Source organism: Castanea sativa, chromosome 7, assembly GCF_040712315.1.
Source record: "Castanea sativa cultivar Marrone di Chiusa Pesio chromosome 7, ASM4071231v1".
Classification (NCBI taxonomy): Eukaryota; Viridiplantae; Streptophyta; class Magnoliopsida; order Fagales; family Fagaceae; genus Castanea; species Castanea sativa.
Genome location: NC_134019.1, coordinates 26,515,046 through 26,537,720, shown reverse-complemented (window position 1 = coordinate 26,537,720; position 22,675 = coordinate 26,515,046). Strand labels below are relative to the sequence as shown.

General features: G+C 34.3%; 1 protein-coding gene and 1 long non-coding RNA gene across 4 annotated transcripts; one reads left to right on the top strand and one right to left on the bottom strand.

The window, feature by feature from the left end:
* The first annotated feature begins 4,160 nt into the window (after positions 1-4,160).
* On the top strand, positions 4,161-9,246 carry LOC142642700 (uncharacterized). Of its 2 annotated transcripts, none has more exons than XR_012845720.1 (3): positions 4,161-4,362; positions 5,065-5,126; positions 8,991-9,246. It is a non-coding gene; the product is annotated as an uncharacterized LOC142642700 (long non-coding RNA). The 2 variants fall into 2 exon arrangements; XR_012845721.1 differs by lacking the exon at positions 8,991-9,246 and adding an exon at positions 8,761-8,850.
* On the bottom strand, positions 8,522-21,720 carry LOC142642699 (FAD-linked sulfhydryl oxidase ERV1-like). Of its 2 annotated transcripts, none has more exons than XM_075817112.1 (6): positions 21,470-21,720; positions 20,258-20,335; positions 19,687-19,734; positions 10,977-11,041; positions 9,562-9,639; positions 8,522-8,839 (listed from the first exon to the last, which is right to left on the bottom strand). In XM_075817112.1, exons 1-6 carry the CDS (start codon positions 21,686-21,688, stop codon positions 8,719-8,721), a joined length of 609 nt encoding a protein of 202 aa, XP_075673227.1. In that variant the 5' UTR covers positions 21,689-21,720; the 3' UTR covers positions 8,522-8,718. The 2 variants fall into 2 exon arrangements, with proteins under 2 accessions (XP_075673227.1, XP_075673228.1); XM_075817113.1 differs by having other exon boundaries at positions 9,562-9,623.
* Between the last annotated feature and the right edge of the window lie 955 nt (positions 21,721-22,675).

Here is a 22,675-nt window from a genome sequence, read left to right as displayed (position 1 = left end):
ATTGGTGTTGTTTCCTTGAGAATTAAATCATTTAATAGCATAATATTCTATAACTACAAATAAATTAAACATCTAGATAGTATCTTTTTTATTCTGTTTGGCCAATCTAATCTAATCTAATATCTAATCTAATCTAATCAAATACTATATATAAAAGCAGAAGTCTTTCCTACTATTAAGACCGTGCTGCCATGTAAGAAAAGTGCATATCTAAAATTCTAACACATATATTAGTTAAAAAACGATAAATTATGTTGTTTGGCAACAATAAGCACCGTTTAAAAGCCTCTCTCTAAATAAAAAAATTAACCGGTTAAAATACTATTCACACAGAGATTGAGAGAGAGAGAGGCGATGAGGACTTTCTCCTATCACCAAACCTCCGTTCAATCTAATCAAAAAAAAAAAAAACCTCCGTTCAAAAAATACCATTCCAGAGCACATATTTATAACATAGTGCCTCCCTAACTCTATCAATTCTTTGTTGCAAAGAAAGTCCATACTCTCCTCTAATGACCAAATATTCTAATCAATTTCGTCGCTGATATATTAAGCAAATTAGCAGTCAAGAGTGTCGTTGTTGATGGAGCGCTTGAAGTGGGTATTGATGAATCCAGGCTTTAATTAGTTTGGCCCATGGCTTTGAAATGTAGAAATATCTAAGGTCGTTCATTGTGCGGGGAAAGAGAGCAGATTCCGTCGGAACCATACACCCTTTCACTCCATATTCGGAAGGTACGCATTGAATTTTTCTCGAACTTCTTACCGGCGAAGAGAAAAATATCTAAGGCTGGCTATCACCATAAGTTTCCCCCCCACAGTCCGTTCCATTTCCAGATTTAGACCATCAGATCGCCGGAACCAACATCGACAACGGTACATTATTTTTCTTAATTTTGTAGGTTTGGGTATAAAACATTACTTTTAATTGATTTTTTTTTTTTTTGTTTGGTAGGTTTAGATTTGATTCGTTTTTGTTATGGGTTTTTGGATTCTCTATCAAAATGTTTGTTTTCTCAATTTTAGATATTTGCTTTTGTTTTGTTTTTTGTTTGTTTTTTTAGATTATAGAAATCACTGAAAATATTGATTTTAGTTTGGGCACTTCTGTTTCTAATCTTAACGAAATCTTTGGGATTAAATAAGTATAGAATTGAATGTTGCATTGATACTCATTTTAGGTTTTCCTGCCAAAATACGGTTGAGAGAGAGAGATACGTTGCAGAAATACAAGGAGAAAGAGAACAATAGAGAGAGAGATTCGGTCTGTCTCAATTTCTCTCAAGATTAGAATTCACATAAAGGCCCACTTCCTCCCAACGTCTATCGTCCTTCTGGAACTGCTACCGGTTAGTTTTTCTCTATGCTTTTCAATTTATACATTAAATTAGATCAGGTTTTTATAATTTTGCTAGATTGTTTTTTATTTGAGTTTTTAGGTTATATTTCTGATTAAGGTGTCTGAGTTAGATTTTTTTTTGTGGGTATTTGGTTAAATTAGATCAAGTTTTAATAATTTGGCTGGATTGTTTTTAATTTGTATATATAATAGCAGAAGTTGAGAGGAAGTTGGTTCCTACAATTAAGGGCGTACAGCCATGTAAGAAAAATGGCTATCTAAAATTCAGACATGTATAAGTAAAAAAGCGAAGCGATACATTATGTTGTTTGCCAACACTACAGCACTGTTTAAAAGCCTCTCTATAAATAAAAAAAATAACCGGTAAAAAAACTATGCACACAGAGATAAAAATAGAGAGAGAGAGAGAGGCGATGAGGCCTTTCTCCTATCACTAAGCCTTTGTTCAATCTGAAAAAAAAATAAAAACCTTCGTTCAAAAAAAACCATTCTAGGCTTTGATTAGTTTGGCCCATGGCTTCGAGACGTAAATACTGCCGTCCATTGTGCGGGGAAAGAGAGCAGATTTCATCGGAACCATACACCGAACAGCAAAAACAATCCCCTTCACTCCATGTTTCCCCACCACCTTCCATTCCCTTTCCAAATTCAGACCATCAGATCGCCGGAACCGACATCGACAACGGTACATTTACTTTTAATTGATTTTTTTTGTTCAGTAGGTTTAGATTTGATTCATTTTTGTTATGGGTTTTTGGATTCTTTATCAAAATGTTTGCTTTCTGAATTTTAGATATTTGCTTTTTTTTTTTTTTTTTTTTTAGATTACAGAAATCACTAAAAATATTGATTTTAGTTTGCGTACTTCTGTTTATAATCTTAACAAAATCTTTGGGATTAAATAAGTATAGAATTGAATGTTGCATGTTTTTCTGCCAAAATACGGTTGAGAGATAGATATGTTGCAAAAATACAAGGAGAATTGAGAAAAAGAATAATAGAGAGAGAGATTCAGTTTGTCTCAATTTCTCTCAAGATTAGAATTCACATAAAGGCCTACTTCCTCTCAACGTTTACCGTCCTTCCGGAACTGCTACCGGTTAGTTTTTCTCTTTGCTTTTCAGTTTATACATTAAATTAGATCAGGTTTTTATAATTTTGCTGGATTGTTTTTTATTTGACTTTTTGGGTTATATTTTTGATTAAGGTGTCTGAGCTAGATATATTTTTTTTTTGGTATTTGGTTAAATTAGATGAGGTTTTAATAATTTGGCTGGATTGTTTTTAATTTGACCTTTTGGGTTATATTTCTGATTAAGGTGTTTGAGTTATTATTGATGGAAAAATGCATGTACGCAGCGAAAAATAAACGGATCTACTTCATTCGCAATTGATAACATGCTCTATGTAAATTTCAGAATTCTAGAATAAGAGAGTGTACCTTGGAGCGGTGAATTTCAAAACCAAAGATCAGAAGCACTTATGAACACTTTCAATCTTTACTCCAATTCCGCTAACGCCCAAGATGTGTGGTCTCTCAATCAGTTTTAAAGGGAGAATGTCAAAGTGTCTAATACTCACATACACCACTTCATAATAGTGTTCTTACAAAATTCTCTACAGAAAAATTTGTATGTTTTTCCCTTTGTATCTAACTAATTATCTAATTAGGTTGGCCTTTTGGGCCTTTCCAATTGGGCTTAAGTGTGTGGCTTGGAATGGGACCAAAATGGACCAATAAGACACTAGCTCCAATGGGCCTTGGGATTTTCTGTCAACTCTTGACAAGTCCAAAGTTACCATTAACTATATTTAATACCACTATATAAACATAGTTGCATTCTAGGCCTTATTTATAAATTATATCCCAAGACTTTATTGTACATGCAACCCCTTCATAAAATATTCGTAGTAAAATAAAGTCATGAATGTAGATTGCCACTTTGTAAATTACTACATCTTATCCTTGAGTATCCAGTTTGATCTTTTAAGTTATTCATCATATATTTATGAAATCTAATTTCATAAATATATACTCTAATAACAATTTACTAGAGCAGTTAGGCCTAACATTTTGAATAACAAACCCATTAAACTTATCTCAACAGAATATTTTGTATCTCCGTTAAGAGACTATGAATTTCATCTTGAGAATATATGTTCCATCAACATTAAATGTGGTTGCCCAACATACTGAGATTTTGATCGTAACTCTAGATCTCATTCCTGATATATCAAAGCAACTTACACTTCATGATCAGGTCCATTATCCTCTCAGGATTTAGAGCTCATGTAAATATAAGTTGTGAGTTTATTATTCATTTAACAGTCGTTAGGAGAATAATAAATCTCACACCGGTCCAGTTCAATATGTTTTAACTCTTAAAACATATCAACTAGAAATCTTCACTTCCATAATCAAGACAAATCATCTTAGTTGATATGTTATAGTCTTCGCAGATGAAATGCCCAATTTTATCACCGACTACGAACTATACTTCTGAGTTTACAAAGAACTTGTGATTCATATCTTCTGTGACTTTTCACATAAATCACATAATATGCATCTCATAGACTATATAATAATGTCCCAATATTGATGTTACCATTATTTTAGATAATAATAAAACGACGACTTTATTAATAACAACATTAAGTCATACATAATGTCATACATAATAATATACATGGTATCATACATATCACACAATAAGATTTAAGGACATTAGTCCTAACGATTATTATTATTATTATTATTTTCTTTTTGGGTATTTGGTCAAATTGATGTGTGGATATCTATTTATGGTGTCTGGTTAAAACTCAGATGAATGGAATGAAAGTCCTTAAGTGAGTTCCATTCTCTTTTGGATACTTTAAAGAACAAAACAGAGCAATAGATTATTCGGTTTTTTCCTTTTCTAGGTCTTTTAGAAGAAGCAACGTGGATCTCTTTGGAGGATGCTTTTCAATTTGTTCAATCTATCATTCTTTTGAAGAATCAGGTATTAACTTCAAACAATGGGTATGACCTTTTTAATAGTTTGTTAAATTCATTTTACATTAAAAACAAACCAAAGACTATGCTATTAAGTTGTAGGAACTCAATTATTACCGTTATGACATATCATATGGAACTTCTCATCCGTCTGTATATATATATTTTTTTAAATTTCCCCTGCCAAATTGTCTAGGGTTCTTCTTTCACCCTTATTGAAAAATAGTTGGGTTTTGTTTGTGTTTTTTCCCTTGGATTTTTTTCCCCCTGCTAGAAACAGTGCTAATTAGTGGGTGTACTATTGTGGAATTGCATCGTGTTTTGGTTTAGGACTCTATCACCACAAGTCAAACTCAAAACCCACACACACGATGCAAAGGGCAAAGAGCAAAGGGCAGTGGACAATTGGGCTTGGGTTTTTTAATTTGGAAATATTTCCTACTCTATTTTTTCTTTCTAATAAAAGTTCCTTTGGATTCCCAATTTTCTCTAAATAGTGACAAGTTGAATTTATTGCTTTGAAACTGGGTTTAGTAATTTAATTTGAATGCTTTGGTCACAATAGATGGGTTTATTGTTTGACTTATTGACAATTTTTTTCCAAGTAAAAACACTTTCTTGTAACTAATCTTAACGAAATCTTGGGGATCATTTAGTGTAGGATTAAATGTTGTGCTGATATTTGTTTTTCTTTTTTAATCTTATTTAGGTCTATTGTTCAGGTTTGTTGAAACTGCAGGCAAAGAGAGACAGGCCGTATCCCCATAACCGGTAAAGTATTTGCTTTTTTTTTTTTTTGGTTTTACAAATCTGAGGATTGAATATGGGTTTGTACATCATACCTGTTTGATAAATGTCTTATAGACATATTATTGGTATGATTTATTTTTTGGGGATTTATTGTTGTTGTCTTCAAATTTATGTTCTTTGAATTGTATTAGTAATTGAAGGCAAAAGATAATATTTTTCTTATGTCCAGTTTAATCATTATCATAGTCATCTAAACTAATGAACATTTTTTGCCTATCGCATTTAGTATATGAAGGACTTAATCTCTCTAATGGACAATATTGGGTTATCAGGTTTTTTAAAACAAATAGTGTCATTGCATATTAAAGGATTATTTATTTTATATGGTTGTATGATTATTTTCTGTCATTTTAAAAAATCTTCTTACCCTTTCACTTCTTGCTAAATATACCAAATTTCAACTTGGATGGTTTAAAATCTGAAAGTTCAAAGTGTACAGTAATTTATAATTTTTTTTAAAAGTAAAATTATGGGATTTTTGGTTAACTACTACATTTTTGAAAAATGAATAAACAGATTAATAACTAACAAATTGTTATACACTTTCCAACAGATTGTTAGACACTGTTATCAACTTCCTTACAAACTTTTTTGTATTGATTTTGCTTTGCAAAAAAAAGTCAGTTTGTTAGAGTTTTCTTTGGTTCAAATGTTTTAAAAATTAAATAAAAAAAATTTTGACGCTTTTAAATTTACATTTTAGTCTACTTCAAAACTTACATTTTTCTTAAGGGAATTTCAGTTGCAGTTAGTGATGATTCTGTAGATAAAAGTTTCAATATTCAAAATAGAGCTCTTTCATATGGTTTGTGATCTCTAGCATTCCCCCCCCCCCCCCCTCCCTCCCCGAGTGACTGTAAGATTTCAGTTGCGATAGTAGCAGACTACCTATAACCATCATGTTCTATTTTATTGAATACTTATATATGAAATAGAGCATAGAATTATTATTTAGTGTTATTGAACTTGAGTTTGGCTTTAACAAACGCTCAATTTCCTTGCTGTTTATTTCAAGTAAACCTGCCATGTTTTTCCGTGGATTTTAGATAATTAGAGTTAATTACCTAGCATGCAACACATGTTTTACAGGATCTCAGTTTTTAGAGCTTCATTTACATTGTCGTTTGTCAATAATTTCGCATTTTCAATGACAATTTTTTACTCACGTGCTAATGTAGATTTATCATCTCTGCTCTGGCTTATAAAACTGTTGGTAACTATTCAAGAAGCTCCTGGATCGAGTTGATTAAAAAAACGTTGAACAAAAAAAGTTTCATAAGATTATTTTATATGTACTTTTTGACTCTTAAATCAGATGCTAAATTTTTTTTTCCCTTTATCATGTCTAGGATTCTTCTTTCACCCCTATTGAAAAATAGATAGGTTTACTATTTTAATTTGGATACTTTGGTTTCAAATTAACATCTCTACTTTTTTGTTTTGATAGCATTGGGAGTATTGCCCAAGCGTAGAGTGTAGACATATTGACAATTTTTTTTCAAAGTGAAATTGGAAGTAGGAACAAACAAAGAAATAGCAAAGATTTTGTTAAAAAACTGTGTTACTTCATATCAAGAGATTATTTATTTAATATGGTTGTATGATTATTTCCTGCCATTTTAAAAAACCTTCTTACCCTTTCACTTTTTGTTGAAATTCAGATTTGCTTAGTTTCCCCTGTCAAGTATGAAACTTAATAATTCATGAATATGCCAAATTTCAACTTGGATGGTTTAAAATCTGAAAGTTTAGACTGTATAGTTATGGCCTTATGGGTTTACCCTCTTTCTATTGATGTTACGGTTTGAGATTATTATTTCTGGTAGTTATTTTGCATTGCTGGAATTTTGCACATGAAGAACAGGAAAAGGCATATATTTTAGAAGGTGATTTAGGTACTGTTGCTTTGGTAAAATAATTAATTATTGAATGAGTTTTGAATTTTTTTTTATTTACATATTCTGGAGTATTTAATAAAACCCAATTTCTGGATATGTTAATTTAAGTGCTATTTGGGAAGAATAGAAAGTAGTTTGTACCACCTGAGAAATTTCTTTTTAATGTTGTTTGTTCAGAAATGGATATGTGTTCTTCTTTCTACTATGCATTCTAAATTTTTTATTTTTTGTGGGAAAGGGTCAAAAAGGAAGAAATAAACTAAAGAATAGAGAACATGGTGTGTGTATGGTGTCTTAGGTAAATTTGGAGAACTATGGCCACGCTAAGAAGTTTTTTTCCCTGCCTAAAAAAAGGAACCAACAAATTAAACCAGAAATAATAGTCTATCTGAAGTGAAGGAAATGTCTATACTTGGTGAAAAGAAGGAATTTTACCTTTGTTCTCTGATGTAAAAAGTTAAGAAAACAGAAAATATACAAACTACTTGATGTGTTTAAATTTGTTAAAGATGAGATTTTTAGAAGCAATTCCTCCTGCATGTATGTGCTTCAACTTTGGGCATCAGTTTAGTAAAAAAAAAATTGACACTATAGTGCTTATGACCATTACACGCTTGAAACTTCCATGGAGGAGATTTGGTGGCTAGGATTATAAGATGCATTTTTAGAATTCAGACTATAAAAAATTGAGCAAAGTGTAACTTGGCAGCGAAAAAATATGAAGTTATTTTTCTTTTCCAATTTTGTTTTAGGTTCTTTTGTGGCTTTCAACTTTTCATAGATTTAATTTAGAGTGTTTCTTCCAATAGATATTAAAATATTGTTTCTTTGTATTTATACATTGGAATTTTACCTTATATTATTATTGAATATGTTCTCCTTAGTTTTCATGATTGTTATAGATTAGCAAAAATAGTTTGAGTGGATTATGAGTAGAAGTGCCCTTTTTACTAAAGAAAACAATTTTTGAAACGTGGAGCTCAAAAGGTTGTATTAGCTTCTATCATTTCAAAGGTTACATTTAAACATGGACAACAATCATTTATTTAGCACACCAAAGAATCCATTTTATTCTTATTGTGTATACCTTTGTAGTTGGCATGTTCAAGATGGTCAAAATAAAAAAATAATGCATGTGAGAAGATATGTATTTGTCATCATTATTTTTTTTCCAATTGCTATTGTGCTATAGTTTTTACAGGTGAATGATGATAGCCCAATTCATATAAGTGAAACAGAGCTGGCACTTACAGTTCATCAGGGCTGGAATATGGCTCAGCTCACTAAATGTTTTTTGGGTTAATGAGTTCATAGACTTTATTTTCTGCTATGGGGAATTTTGGACTTTTGACAATGTTATTAAACCTAACTCTATATCCCACAATTGTCATTTTTTTTTTTTGAATTGATTGGCATTATTAAAACAAAGCCTTTAATAAACATATTAATTGTTGTATTTATTGTATTGTTATGTCAAATTGATGGTATTTTAAATGTGTGAAATGTTTCCCGCACATTGCGCGGGTTAAATGCTAGTTTAGAATAGTGTCATTGACAATAATATATATATATATATATATATATATATATATATATTATTTGCAAGTTCTTAAAAAAGAAAAGTTGTATTCTAATGCTTTTAATACCAACACACTTTAATGTTTTTCTTCCCCAAATTCTGTTGTACTGCCCAGTAGATCACATGCACGCTGCTCACACTCCAGCTTACCCCACCTTGCATCAACTCGTTCGCATGGGAATACCAGTTTGCCAAGGCTGTAGTAATCACCCTTATATTAGCTCTAACAAGTTTAAGAAGAAACATTTCTACTAGGGAGCCAAAATAAACAAGATTAAGAAGGTATTCAATGTAATTAAATTTTCTGGTTTCCAAGGCTTCTAATGTCAAATTGCATCTACATTTCAGATGACAAGGGCCGGTGAAATGTTCACACAGTCAGCAAGTTCTGCAGTGATATTTCAGATACTAACATGTGTCTTCTCAGAAACTAGCATGATCTGTTGCATGCTAGGCAACTTGGAATATAAGATTGTTCATCTAGCAATGTACTAGTTTGGTTGTATGTAAAATGAAGGGGTCCTATTTGTTGTTAATATGTACATAAATAGCACTACAAAGGGGGCAATCACCCTAAGAGAATCTGAAACAATGGTATTTCTAGCAATTTCCCATTGATTCTATTTCAACGTTATGATGACTCCCAAATTTTACGAAAACACATTCAAGTTGACGAACATGTTATAGACTACAGAAGATGCAAATGGTTCATTCAAATTTCTACATACAAACTGGACTTTTCCACTCCCAACATAACTATATATGATCTATGGTATTGTTTCAAACCTACCTACATCCCCAGCAAAGGAATACAATCAATCCAGGCAGCCCACTGACAAGCCAGTGTCAAAACTATGAGCAATTTGGTCATAAATAATGGAGCAGGGAATTTGAATTTGACTAAATATTTGAACAATACCTTCTGTTGACAATATTATGCACATGACATAGCCATTGGGAAAATTCAGCATGAGATCCAGCCTGTACAGGATTTACTCTGTCATATATTTACCAAAGATGCACCCACAAGTTAGAAATTATATAATGGAGCGTAAGTGCATAAGCATATAGTTTATTTAGAATGGAGCATAAGTGCATAAGCATAACTTTAGCATAACTTTCCCAATCTGTGCGTACTAATTAAAAACCACAAAATTGTTTAGCATGGTGGAATAAAAAAGTTATAAAAAAAATGATGAGCAAATGTGAGATGACCTCCCAAGTCCCATTATAAAAGGAGAGATTTGTTATTTTTAGCAACATGCAGCAGACAAAATGTCAAAAAACTACACACTTACTTGGGGAGTCTTGAACCCATGACCTCACTCTCCCATTGCTCTTACAAGGGGAGGAGGTGCCATTTGAGCTAGAGATCATTGGCATTGAAATGGCTTAATTTCACTCCAACTAGTCCCCAACGGATTCCAAATCTTTGATCCAAATAGGAATGGGAGACTTGCCTATCACCTCTCTCTCCCCGCCCCTCTGTATTTACTATTTACCCTTTTTCTAAGTCCATAAAATGGAGTAATAGTCAAAACTTCCACATAGCTTGGATATGGCAAAAACTGAAAGGGTGTAGTCATGGAGATCACCCGAGGACATTGATTTGACCCAAAGCATCACAAGTATGAATGACATTCTATGTTACATGGATCATTATGATGTGCATAGCATTTACATATCTGCAAGCATTCACGAGCATGCACAGACGATTAGTTTAAGATTTGAAGAAATGACAGGTTAAGGATGTGTTGCTTGATTATTACTCTATATAAAACTCCTTTCACAACTCCGTTCTTGTTTTGCAATGATGCCTTACATTTGCGTCCAAAGATACAATTGGGGAACATACAGGAACATCACTTAAATGGACCCTCCAAAGCACATCCTTAGACTCATGTTCAGTTGGCTTAAAGCAGATGTCTAAGCTTAAGTACAGTGGTAGACCACAGGCTATAAAAGCTGCTAATATAATGACATTCCTCTTAACAAGCAATAGCAGTTTAAAATTATATAGTCCCAGCTGCAGAAAGGATTGGCAAGTTAGTTAGGAAAGATGGATTGTTGACAATGAACATGCTAATAATTGAATCTGAAACAAGTGTATTAGTAAATATCCATGGGTTAACTAAAAATCTTTAGCTCAGAGTTTTTATTGTTCTTAATTTATTTATTTTGCAAAAATTAAGCATTAAATAAATGGTAAGAAGTTGAATTGCTATGTACAAACTATCAATCCAGATATGCAGAAAGTATAACACACAAAATTACAATTAAAAAAAAAGCTCAGATGAAAAATTACACAGCTGCAGGGCTTAGAGAATAATGTACCTCAGGACTTCTTTAAAGTGATCTGCACACTCCTTGCAAGGGTACATTCGAGATAATATTGCCATCTGCATGACAAATGTGATCCTGTTAGTTGCTAACAATAGTCAACAAGGACAACAAATACAACTATGACACTTGATAAATAAATTAAAAGAATATGGATATGTTATACTTCTATTACAACAACAACAACAACTAAGCCTTAGTTCCAAAACTTTGGAGTCGGTTATGAATTCTCAATAGACTAATTAGGGTCAGATACATGTAATTTTTTTTATTACAAAATAAAAATAAAAACTTTTTATTTTTATTTTTAAAAGACATGTGATTACTGGTTCCATTAGTATGCCAATCACAATTCCAGTGCAGTATCCACTAATGCGCCAAACTTTCTGATGCAGAATAGTGATCACCTCAGTCTATCTACTACCTTCACTTCAGCTCAGCCATACCAACTATTTTGGCCAAAAGCCATAACTTCTTACTATCTAAACTAAGTAGGATGTCAATTTGAGGGCCCATCCATTATCTTAGTAGTAGCCCACATTTCAACACGCCACAAACATCCTGCACAGTCCTCTATGTTCATAACCAACCTTAAAAATAAAAGATAAACGGAACTGTGGGGGGTCAAAAGATTTAAAACAGTAGGAAAGAATGGAAGAGTGATAAAGGGGGATAAATATACCAAGTGCAGATACAGGCGGCATTATCATACCCAGTAACCAGTCTCTCGCTCTCCATTAGGGAACCCGATCTCCAAAAATGCTCCTCAAAAGGAGGGGCCAGATAGTGAGATAGGGTCATGGTCGCATTATTTGCACCCCCAACCATCCCGCCTAGCGTTAAATGGGTTGTGACTTGTCCCCCAGTCAGGAATTCCAAAAGCCCACGTGGGCACACATTTCAGTGCACAACAACAAGATGAGCATGTGACCAGAAAACGTGGGAATTACAAGTATAAAACTATAAATACCCCATCCCCCATTTCACACAGATATGAAATGTCATCACACACACTTTAACCAACAATCCAAGTCCAATTATTCTAACTTAATCATTAGAGTGCTTACTAGTGACCACAAGGGGCCACCATGATCACTGTGGTATTTGACTATCTGTTGGTGTGCAGGCAATCACTGGAGCCATCCTCCTCTTTTGTAAGAGACCTACCATATTCACCCACTTACAATTAAGTATCCGACCACCTACGGGAACCTAAATTGACCCAAACTTGAAACAGATACTTGAACTACATGGATTCAATCCAAAAAGAGTAATATTATGAACTTCTTAGATATGGTGTATGAATTTTGTTTTCCTTTATCAACAAAATGAAAGGTAAAACAATCTTCTGAAGTCCGTTCACAGTCATCAATCACATTTAATAGTCACTCAAGCCACACTTAATCTACAACCTCCTATTGAGGACCTAAAATATTGCTTAATTTTCTGTAGGCATCTAGGTTTCTTCTGGAAGGACAATGTACCAGTACAGGATCAATCTTTTTTTTTTCTTTTTTTTTTCCAGAATTAATACAGATACCATGAATATAGCATACAGATGAAACAGCCAAAATGTCCACACTGCATTGAACGTTTTCTCTGTCAAGGATAACAATCTTAGCATATTAATTTCCATAAGAAAAGGAGAATTCTTTTTAAACCAAAAGATGCAGAAAATATTGGAGATTAGCCTCAGGGTCAGCCACCTAAGGCTGATATTGGGTTAAGTTGAGTCAATGATTGCCCTTTATATCCTCAGAGCTGCTCATGCTGCAGCCCTGCCTTTTGGTGTATATAAGTTTATAGCTAGAAAGCATGGGTGCGGATTCGGGTTCAGATGCGGGTGCAGTGCGGTGCGACGACACAGAAATTTTTGAAAAAGTAGGACATGGGTGCGTCGGGATACGTTTATTAATTAATTATTAAATACATTTTTATTTTTATTTTCTTTATATTGTTAAACATTTTTTTTTCATATAATAGTAAACATATACCAATTTAAGAGTAATAATAGATAATTAAGAGAATTGAGATGATTTTAGGATTTTTCCTTAAATGTTTGCCGGCAAAATGGTGTGTTTTGATCTAATATTTTACCCTTTTTTTAAAAAAAATTAAACAAGAATTTCTGCTCATATTGGACCAATTCAGGTTATGTTTCAAACCGAATTGAAAAAAAAAAAAAAAAAAAAAAAAAAAAATTCCATGGACGCGCGTGCGCATACAGCCGCATCCGTGCGAATCAGACTCGGGTGTGCTGGCCAAATCAGCGCACCCGTGCTTCCCAGGTTTATAGACAACAAAATTGAGCTTTACACAAAGAACAGTTCTATCTAGATACTTCCCTCCATTGGAACTCATATTTGGTTAATCTAGTGTTTCGAAAAACCTAGATCAACTTTTTCATGTCTACTATGAAATTCAGGTTAAACCAGCTGATATCGAACTTAAACCACACCTATGACTTGACAAAAGTGTCACTTAGAATGTCAGCATACCTTTATCATTAAAATCAATATTCCGCATGAACAATACTTTTTTTTTTTTGGTAAGTAAGAAAAGAATATTTTTAATATAAGAATAGCGAGAAAGACGCAAAGAGTTCACGGTAGTAAAAAAAAATAAAAAAAAAAAAGAAGAAGAAGAAGAAGACTGAAGCAACCCCTAATCTATTCTAATAGACGAAAGAAAATCCAAAAGGGTAGAACAATCCGAGAAACCCCAACATCGAGACCAATCATAGAGGGTTCGCCGGCAAAGCTCTAATAATTGAACCACGGTTTTCCCCTCATCCTCAAAAGACCGCCGATTTTGTTAAGTCCAAATAGTCCACATTACACAGCCTGGAACCAAATTCCAAATATTAAAACTATGCTTCCCAAGCCAGTGATACCAACAAAATAATAAGTCCACAACTGAACCTGGCATGACCCAATCAATCCCAAACGGCCGAATCATATACATCCACAAAGAATGAGCTATCGAACAAAAAAGTAACAAGTGATCCACGGATTCCGCATTACAACAGCACATACAACAACGATTCACCAAAGGATGACCACGAAGCATAAGGTTATCCAAGGTTAGAATCTGACTATGTGCTGCTGTCCACATGAAAAAAGCCACCCTTTTAGGAACCTTAACTTTTCAAATGCCCTTCCAAGGGAAAGTGGAAGGAGCTGCATTTCGAATCTTATGATAAAAAGATCGAGTATCAAACTTTCCACTTCCATTAAGATCCCAACAAAAGTTTGTCACACCCTCCACCCCTAAGAATTCGGGTTTGGATGAAATGAAGAAGGGAGTAGGAAGCCGTTACCTCCCAATCATTGAATTCCCTATAAAATCTTGAACTCCACACTCTGTCACTATCACCCATTGGAGGGCTTAACACATCAGAAATACAAGTCTCCTTATTGGCTAAAAACAAAAATAACCGAGGATAAAGAAATTTAAGAGAAACATCTCCAGTCCATTTATCATGCCAAAAAAGAATACGAGAACCATCCCCCACCACAAAAGAGAAATGCTTTGTGAAAGTTTCCCACCCTTCACTAATACTCCGCCATAACCCACAACCATGAGCCCTACTACAAGCTCTAGTGCACCAACCCCTTTTTCCCTCCCCATATTTCATGGCAATGACCCTTCGCCACAGATGAGTGGTTTCATGGCCATACCTCTAAAGCCATTTCCCTAATAGGGCATGATTAAAAGACGCTAAATTCCAAATTCCCAAAACACCCAACTCACGCGGTAAGCAAACCTTTTCCCAAGCCACTAGAGGATATTTGAAACACTCAACTGATGAACCCCACAAAAAGTTCCTCTAAATACGTTCTAATCTAGTCGCCACAGCTTTAGGGATAGTAAAAAGGGAAAGGTAAAAAGTTGGAAGGCTTGAAATGGTACTTTTCAACAAGGTGAGTCTACCACTCTTTGACAAATAAAGCAGCTTCCAGCCAGAAAGCTTCTTTTCCATCCTCTCAAAGATCAGATTCCAAATAGATGTTGTTTTATACAAAGTTCCCAATGGCATACCCAACTAATTCATAGGCAAACTGCCCACCTTGCATTGAAGAATATTAGTCAAAGATTGGATGTTATGCACCTCCCCAATAGGGACAATTTCAATTTTCCACACATTCACCTTCAAACCAGTAAAAGCTTGAAAACAAGTCAAAACTAGCCTAATAGAAAGAATCTGCTCTCTAAAGGCCTCATAGAAAAGAATGGTATCATCAGCAAATAAAAGGTGAGAAACATGGATACCGGTAGAATTAATGGTACCCGCTTGTAAACCCTGAATGAAACTGCCTTCCCCAATTTTCTTCAGGATACGACTTAAAACCTCCATGATCAAAAGAAAGAGAAGGGGAGACAAGGGATCATCTTGTCTGAGACCTCTAGAGCTATCAAAGAAACCAATAGGAGTACCATTAACCAAAACTCATAAGCGAACGGTAGAGACACAAGTCTTTATCCATTTCCTCCATCTATCCCCAAAGCCCATCCTCTCCAACAGATAAAACAAAGTGTCCCAATTCACATGATCATACGCTTTCTCAATGTCTAACTTACACACTACCCCCGGAGTACAACAGTTCAGTCTACTGTCTAAACACTCATTAGTAATAAGCACTGAATCCAAAATCTGTCTGCCACCAACAAAAGCATTCGGTGACTCCGAGATAAGTTTATCCAGCACCCGCCTCAATCTGTTTGCCCAAACCTTGGACAAAAGCTTATACACACTGCCCACTAAGCTGATAAGCCTAAAATATTTGATATTCAATGCATTATTTTTCTTGGGAATCATTCAGAGATCAAAAAAGGCCATGACATCTGATTCCACCACACTCCAGCATTTTTGAAAAAAATGCCATAGTGAAACCATCAGTACCTGGGGCTTTATCACCCTCCATCTCATGAAGAACCTTCACCACTTCCTCCTTAGAAAAATGCCTCTCTAAATCAAGGCGCTCATCCTCCTCAATCCTAGCAAACTCTAATCCATCCATAGAAGGGCACCAAGTATTTGGCTCAATGTACAAACTCTGATAAAAATGTACCACCTTAGACCGCACCTCTTTCTCATCCTCATAGAGGACACCATCAACCTCTATACCCCGAATATGATTAGTTCTTCTATGGGAGTTTGCAACCCGATGAAAAAAGCGAGTATTATTGTCCCCCTCTTTCACAAATAAAATCTGGGACTTTTGTCTCCAAGAAATCTCCTCCAAAGAGGCAAGATGTGCAATCTCACCTTTAATCTAAATGCTATGAGTTTGATCCTCTTGAGAAAGACTTGACAAGTCCTCCCTAGCATCCAAACCCACCAATTTAGATAAAAGACATTTCTTCCTAAAGGTCAGATCCCCAAATTCCTCCTTATTCCACTTTTTCAAGTCTTCTTTAAGATTTTTTTAATTTACGAGCCTTAATAAAGCTAGGAGAACCCGAAAAAAATACCCATTCCACCATTGCCGAACCCTCTCTACAAAACCCTCTTCTTTTAACCACATATTCTCAAACTTAAAGGCACTCTGACCTTTACTAACACTACCAGCCACCACCAAAAGAGGGCAATGGTCCGAAATTACACAAGGGAGTACCCTTTGAGACACGTTTCCAAAGTGATCTACCCAATCCATCGATGCCAAGGTTCTATCAATTCTTGACATACAATCTGTCCCCAAATCTCTAAATTAAGTAAACGAAGCCCCTTCAAGGGGTAAGTCCACAAGGTAATTAGCCTCAATGAAGTCTGAAAAAGCAAACATCACCGGACTAAAAGCCTCACAACCAAATCTCTCACTCGGATATTAATGGTATTGAAATCCCCAAAAACACACCAAGCCGTGTTCCACCCTGATGCGAACCTCAATCGACACGCTTTGAGACCCAACAAAAATATTGGAATATTTAATACCAAATGATATGAACGTCAATCGACACGTTTTGAGACCCAACAAAAATATTAGAATACTTGCCCAAGAAAGCTAAAATTCAGATTTTTGATAGAAACCCTGACCCAACGTTTATAATCGAAACGCGAACCAAATGTATAAGTTGACCTTTACCCAATGATTATAAAGAATCACGAACCAAAGGTATAAATTTTGAACGCCACAAGGAAGAAATCCCTGATAAGTTCACAGTTCTTACAGAACCCAAAGAAAAGCAAAGTCTCACCTTTTCTAATTTTTATTCAATAATATATTATATAAAAAAACGTTTACAGACTTAAGAGCTTATTTAAGGGCTCCATAAAACTTTATAGACAAGAAAATATATTCTAAAATAACTCCTAATTGATACCTAATCATATCAGGAATCAAATTTGACCTAAAAAGCATTAAATGCACTTAAAAACAAGGAAATAAATCACCTAAACTTAAAATAACGTTTTTACATAAAAATACCAAAAATAATAAATTACAATAATTAAACAGTAAATTGTGTCCTACATCAGACCCCTCCACTTGAAACAAACTCGTCCTCGAGTTGATCTTTGAAATCTGAAATCTTCCGCTCCAAATAAACAAATACTTCGAATGCTTTAATGACTTGATCCGGTTGTGAAATTTGAATCCTTCATAAAGTGTAGCACAAAATTTCTTCTCATCTACTTTCAATTTATTTGCAACATCAATCAACAAAGGGTTGATAATAAAATTAAAATTTTCTACTCCAAGAAAATCAACATATTGTATAGTCATCTTCAACAAATAAATTGAGACTTGAGGATTGTGAGTTGTGGACTCATCTGCATATTTGACCTCAATTGAATCTTCCACAATGTTCTCAATAATTACCATCTCTTTTTTTTTCAAGTTTTTTTTTTTTCACTTTTTTTTTTTGAATGATAACAGGAAACAAAAGATAAAAGGATAGAAAACTGATTTTAGAACTTGTGCTCTGATACCAAATGATGCGAACCTCAATCGACACGCTTTGAGACCCAACAAAAATATTGGAATATTTAATACCAAATGATGTGAACCTCAATCGACACGCTTTGAGACCCAACAAAAATATTGGAATACTTGCCCAAGAAAGCTAAAATTTAAATTTTTGATAGAAACCCTGACCCAACATTTATAATCGAAACGCGAACCAAAGGTATAAGTTGACCTTGACCCAATGATTATAAAGAATCACGAACCAAAGGTATAAATTTTGAACGCCACAAGGAAGAAATCCCTAATAAGTTCACAGTTCTTGAAGAACCCAAAGAAGAGCAAAGTCTCACCTTTTCTAATTTTTATTCAATAATATATTATATAAAAAAAAACGTTTACAGACTTAAGAGCTCATTTAAGGGCTCCATAAAACTTGATAGACAAGAAAATATATTCTAAAATAACTCCTAATTGATACCTAATTATATCAAGAATCAAATTTGACCTAAAAAGCATTAAATGTACCTAAAAACAAGGAAATAAATCACCTAAACCTAAAATAACGTTTTTACATAAAAATACCAAAAATAATAAATTACAATAATTAAACAGTAAATTGTGTCCTACATCATACCCTGAGTGCATCCTCGTAAGTTCCTCCCACAGAGCACCCCGCTGATTATCATCATTAGGCCCATATACTCCTAAACAAACCCAAACAATATCATCTACCACCCCCTTCAATAAAACATTAACAGAAAACAGACCAACATCACTATCAACTTTTTCAAAAACTCTCTTATCCCAAACTAGTAACACCCCCCCTGCAATATTGACTGCATCTAGAGCAACCCAATCTAGGAACGGACTACTCCAAAGGCTTCGAACAACAAAAAAGTTTAAGGAAGACAGCTTAGTTTCTTGAAAGCAAACTATATCACATTTCCACTCCTTGAGAAGATTTTTACAAGCCCCACGCTTCTAAGGATTATTCAATCCCCTAACATTCCAAGATAGCAGCCGCAAACTCATTTAAAATTGGTAATCGCCCCCATACCTCTTGAGAAAGTCTCTGTACCTCCCCTTAGATGCTACCCCGTCATAATTAATTGAAGAAATCAAACCTTTGAGTTCCTTAAGCCCTTTCTGCTTTGAGTCCCAACACTAACAACATCAACATAGTCTTGTTCAAGAAGACGAAACAGAGCCAGACATTGAATTTTGTGCTTAACAATAAGAAAACCCACAATTCTACAGAAATTTTTCATCAGGCTACATACCCATTTCGAATTTTTCACCGCTGACCCCCGGACCTCTCCCTCATCAACTTCCTGGATCTCCACCAACTCCTTTTGTTCATAGGGATCCCATTTAGATAGAGGAGAGCACTCCAAAGATCCACTCTCTTCCTTTCCGTGAAAAAAATCACTAGGATTAGCTTCACTGGGCTTCCACTGAAGCATAAGTTGCTCGGACCCTTCCTATATCAACTCAACCCCATCCAAGTGGCTCGGCGACCCTAGCTCAACATTAGGATTGCTCCATTAGGTTTTCCTGAAATCCTTCAAGAAAGTCCATTCGGTTCTAATTAACATCATTACCTAGAATCACAGCTTATTGTTTCTTCCAGGCTTCTTCCCATCATTAACCACATAATTGAAAATCAACAGTGAACTAAACAATGGCATAGGTTGAAAAGAAATTATAAGTAGCTTTCAATCATCAATGTAAACAGCCAATTGAAAAATGTATGAAATACTAGAACAAACCACACAAAGAGGGCCAGAGTAACATACTAATTCTTTTACATCCTTCTTCTGTTGCCTTGTTGGATTATCCGGATACTGAGAAGATCAAAAGCTCTTTATTAATAATATAAAGACAGTTCTGTTGTTGTGGCTGCATGAGAAAGTGTAAAGAAGCATTATGAACTTCCACATATGCTTTGCTTTTTGTATACTAGAGACAAATCTTTAGGCAACAATGGGATGTTGAGGTTTCCTATGAGGTGATACCAAAGAGTAACAATCTCGTTCTTTTTTTTTTTGGGGGGGGGGGGGGGGGGGGGGTTATCTTGGTCAATAGAGAATGAAAGATTCAGAGAAAGTTTCCCCAGAACAAAAGCAAGATGCATTTGGGAAAATGCTTTTTAGAAATCTATGGGAATTGACATAGACTATTGTCTCTCTCACCCAAAAAGAAGACTCATTTTTCTTCCAGCAGGTCATATTAACCCAAAAGATAAATAATTTTTTCATAAATGAAAAACACATATCCTCTAGAGTTGTGAATTCAAGAAGCATAAATGCATAACCAACCAAGGGGAGGGGATGATGCAAAATCATCAAGCAATGGAAATGAGAACACCTGAGCAGGGAGGGTGTGAAGAAAAGTCCATGTGGCCCTTCCAAGATCTTCTTTAGTTACAGGTGAAGCAGATTTTCCCTGAAGAGACAGGTTTTAGAATTGAATCAATCATGCCGTTTTATCACAACAATTGGTACATAAATTATAATTAAATAAGTTGATATAAATCCCAAGAAATATTTTTTTTTTGATAGGTAATAAAATTTTATCAAAAAGAGACTACTTCATACAAAAAAGGCATGAAGTAGCCTAAAGAATTACAAAAGATACAAAAGACTATGTACAAAGATGTAGAGACTCAATAAGCACAGGAATGGAATCTCTTTTCTTGAGTCCCTAAGAATGTGCCCAATTAAAAAAGTAACAACAAAATAAGCTAAGAGCTGGTCCCTTGTCTTCTCCAAGTCAAACATTCGCCTTTTCCTCTCTTGTCAAATAATCCACATCAAACACAACGGAACCAAATTCCAAAGTCTCAACAAAATATGTAGTTGAAATGCAACTTATGAAGAAGAAACCCATATTTCGTTTTAAAATTTTTCCAACAGGATAGAAACTCACATACTAGTGATGAGTGGAGAGTATGGATCTCACTGGATCACCCTCTATACACATGGTTACTTCAGAAGTACTTAAAACCCTCCATGAAAAATCCTACGTTCTCACCCATTCAATTAGGATCTGTTAGAATGATGAAACGATCACAGTCCAAAAGACACTCTTCCATGAAATTTCAATGGGTCAATTCAACATTTGGCAACAGACTGGCATAGTAGCATGTAATGGATACAGGAACTGTTCCTGTATATGGCTCCAAACAATGAATTTTTTTTACATATATTCGCCACTAGCCACATCCCCAGCTGAAAAGTCTAAAGTAATTGATAACATTGGCTAAGCAAACCCAATAAATATCAATGCACTCACAGTACATACAACAAAACCCAGTCTTTACAATTATAAGATACACCAATGACCAATCAAGCAGAACATATAACATGGCTACAACAATTATAAAATAAAGACCCACATGCAATAAGATACAAAAATCATAATGAAATATTCAGCTCAGACTTTCGTCAAACAGTTACTGAGCTTCAACTCCATGGTACAGAAAAAACAAATAATTAAACCATTAGCACTAAAGTTTCGAATAAAATTCAAACACAAAGCGTATAAGTTAGTGTAGAGGAGACGAAAACAAATGGGGACCTTGTCGAGAATGTGTTTGGGTTGGAGAGAGGCAGCAGAGTCAGTGTTTGATGGGTTTACTTTGGATTTGGATGGGAAAGAGAAAGACAAGAGAGGGTTTATGGCAGTGGGTGATGATGGGTGGTGAGGTTGGCCTATGAGATTGGAGAGATGGGTTTGGACGGAGTTTGAGATTTTCACAAAGGTTTGGAAGAGAGCCTGCAATGGATTCTCGGACATTCTTGGCAGAGCGGGAAAGACAGCAGAAGATGGAAGGTTTGGAAGTTGCAGTAAAATTTATAGCTATATTTATTTTTCAATTAATAATTGAATGATACTATGAATTACTATAAATTTTATATTTTATGGTTTCTCAAAAAAAAAAAATTATATTTTATTACATAACTGTACCTTTAAATTTTATTACAAATTTTTTACAAATAAAAGTGATTATATGAATTCCCATTAAAAAAAAAAAAGTGATTCTTTGAATTAGTATCAATTTATTATTTATATAACTGTACCTCTAAATTTTATTACAAAACTTTTACAAATTAATGAGAATTGTATTTGCAATGAAAGTTTTAAGACAGATTAGGTCAAATTACAAGGAGCAGAAAAACGATTTTTATGTTTATGCAAGTTAGAAGTTTATAATGGTTAATCATTAACTTAGGTATTGTTTGGATTTAAATGAATGCGTCCACGTTTTGCCAAAAACGCGTTTTAGCTTCTTTCTTTCTTTCTTTTTTTTTTTTTTTTTTTTCGTACAGCGCCTCTTACACTGTTCATTGTCCATGAACAGTGCAAGAGGCTTATGAACAATGTCAAGTTGGCGTTTCACACCTTTTTTTTTTTAAGCCGTGATTGTTGACTTTTCTGCACACCAGTGGGTCCCATGCACTGTTTACAAAACTCACAAACCTCACTTTTCAACAACTTTTTCATTAAAAATAGGTCCCACGGCACTATTTACACATTTAAAAATTATTTTGCAACAGTGTTTTCAATTTTCAACTATATCCAAACGGACCCTTATGTATCTTTCATTAAAAAAAAATCATATCAATTGGTAAGTCTTTTTATTGTAAATTCAATAATAATTTTATAAATTTTCAGTTTTTTTTTTTTTTAAATAGAACACAAAGAAATGATGTTGGGGGTAAAAATGCTTAAATAAACGTTTGGGCTTTGGGTCTGGTTAGTTGTTACAAGTCTGTCCACTCA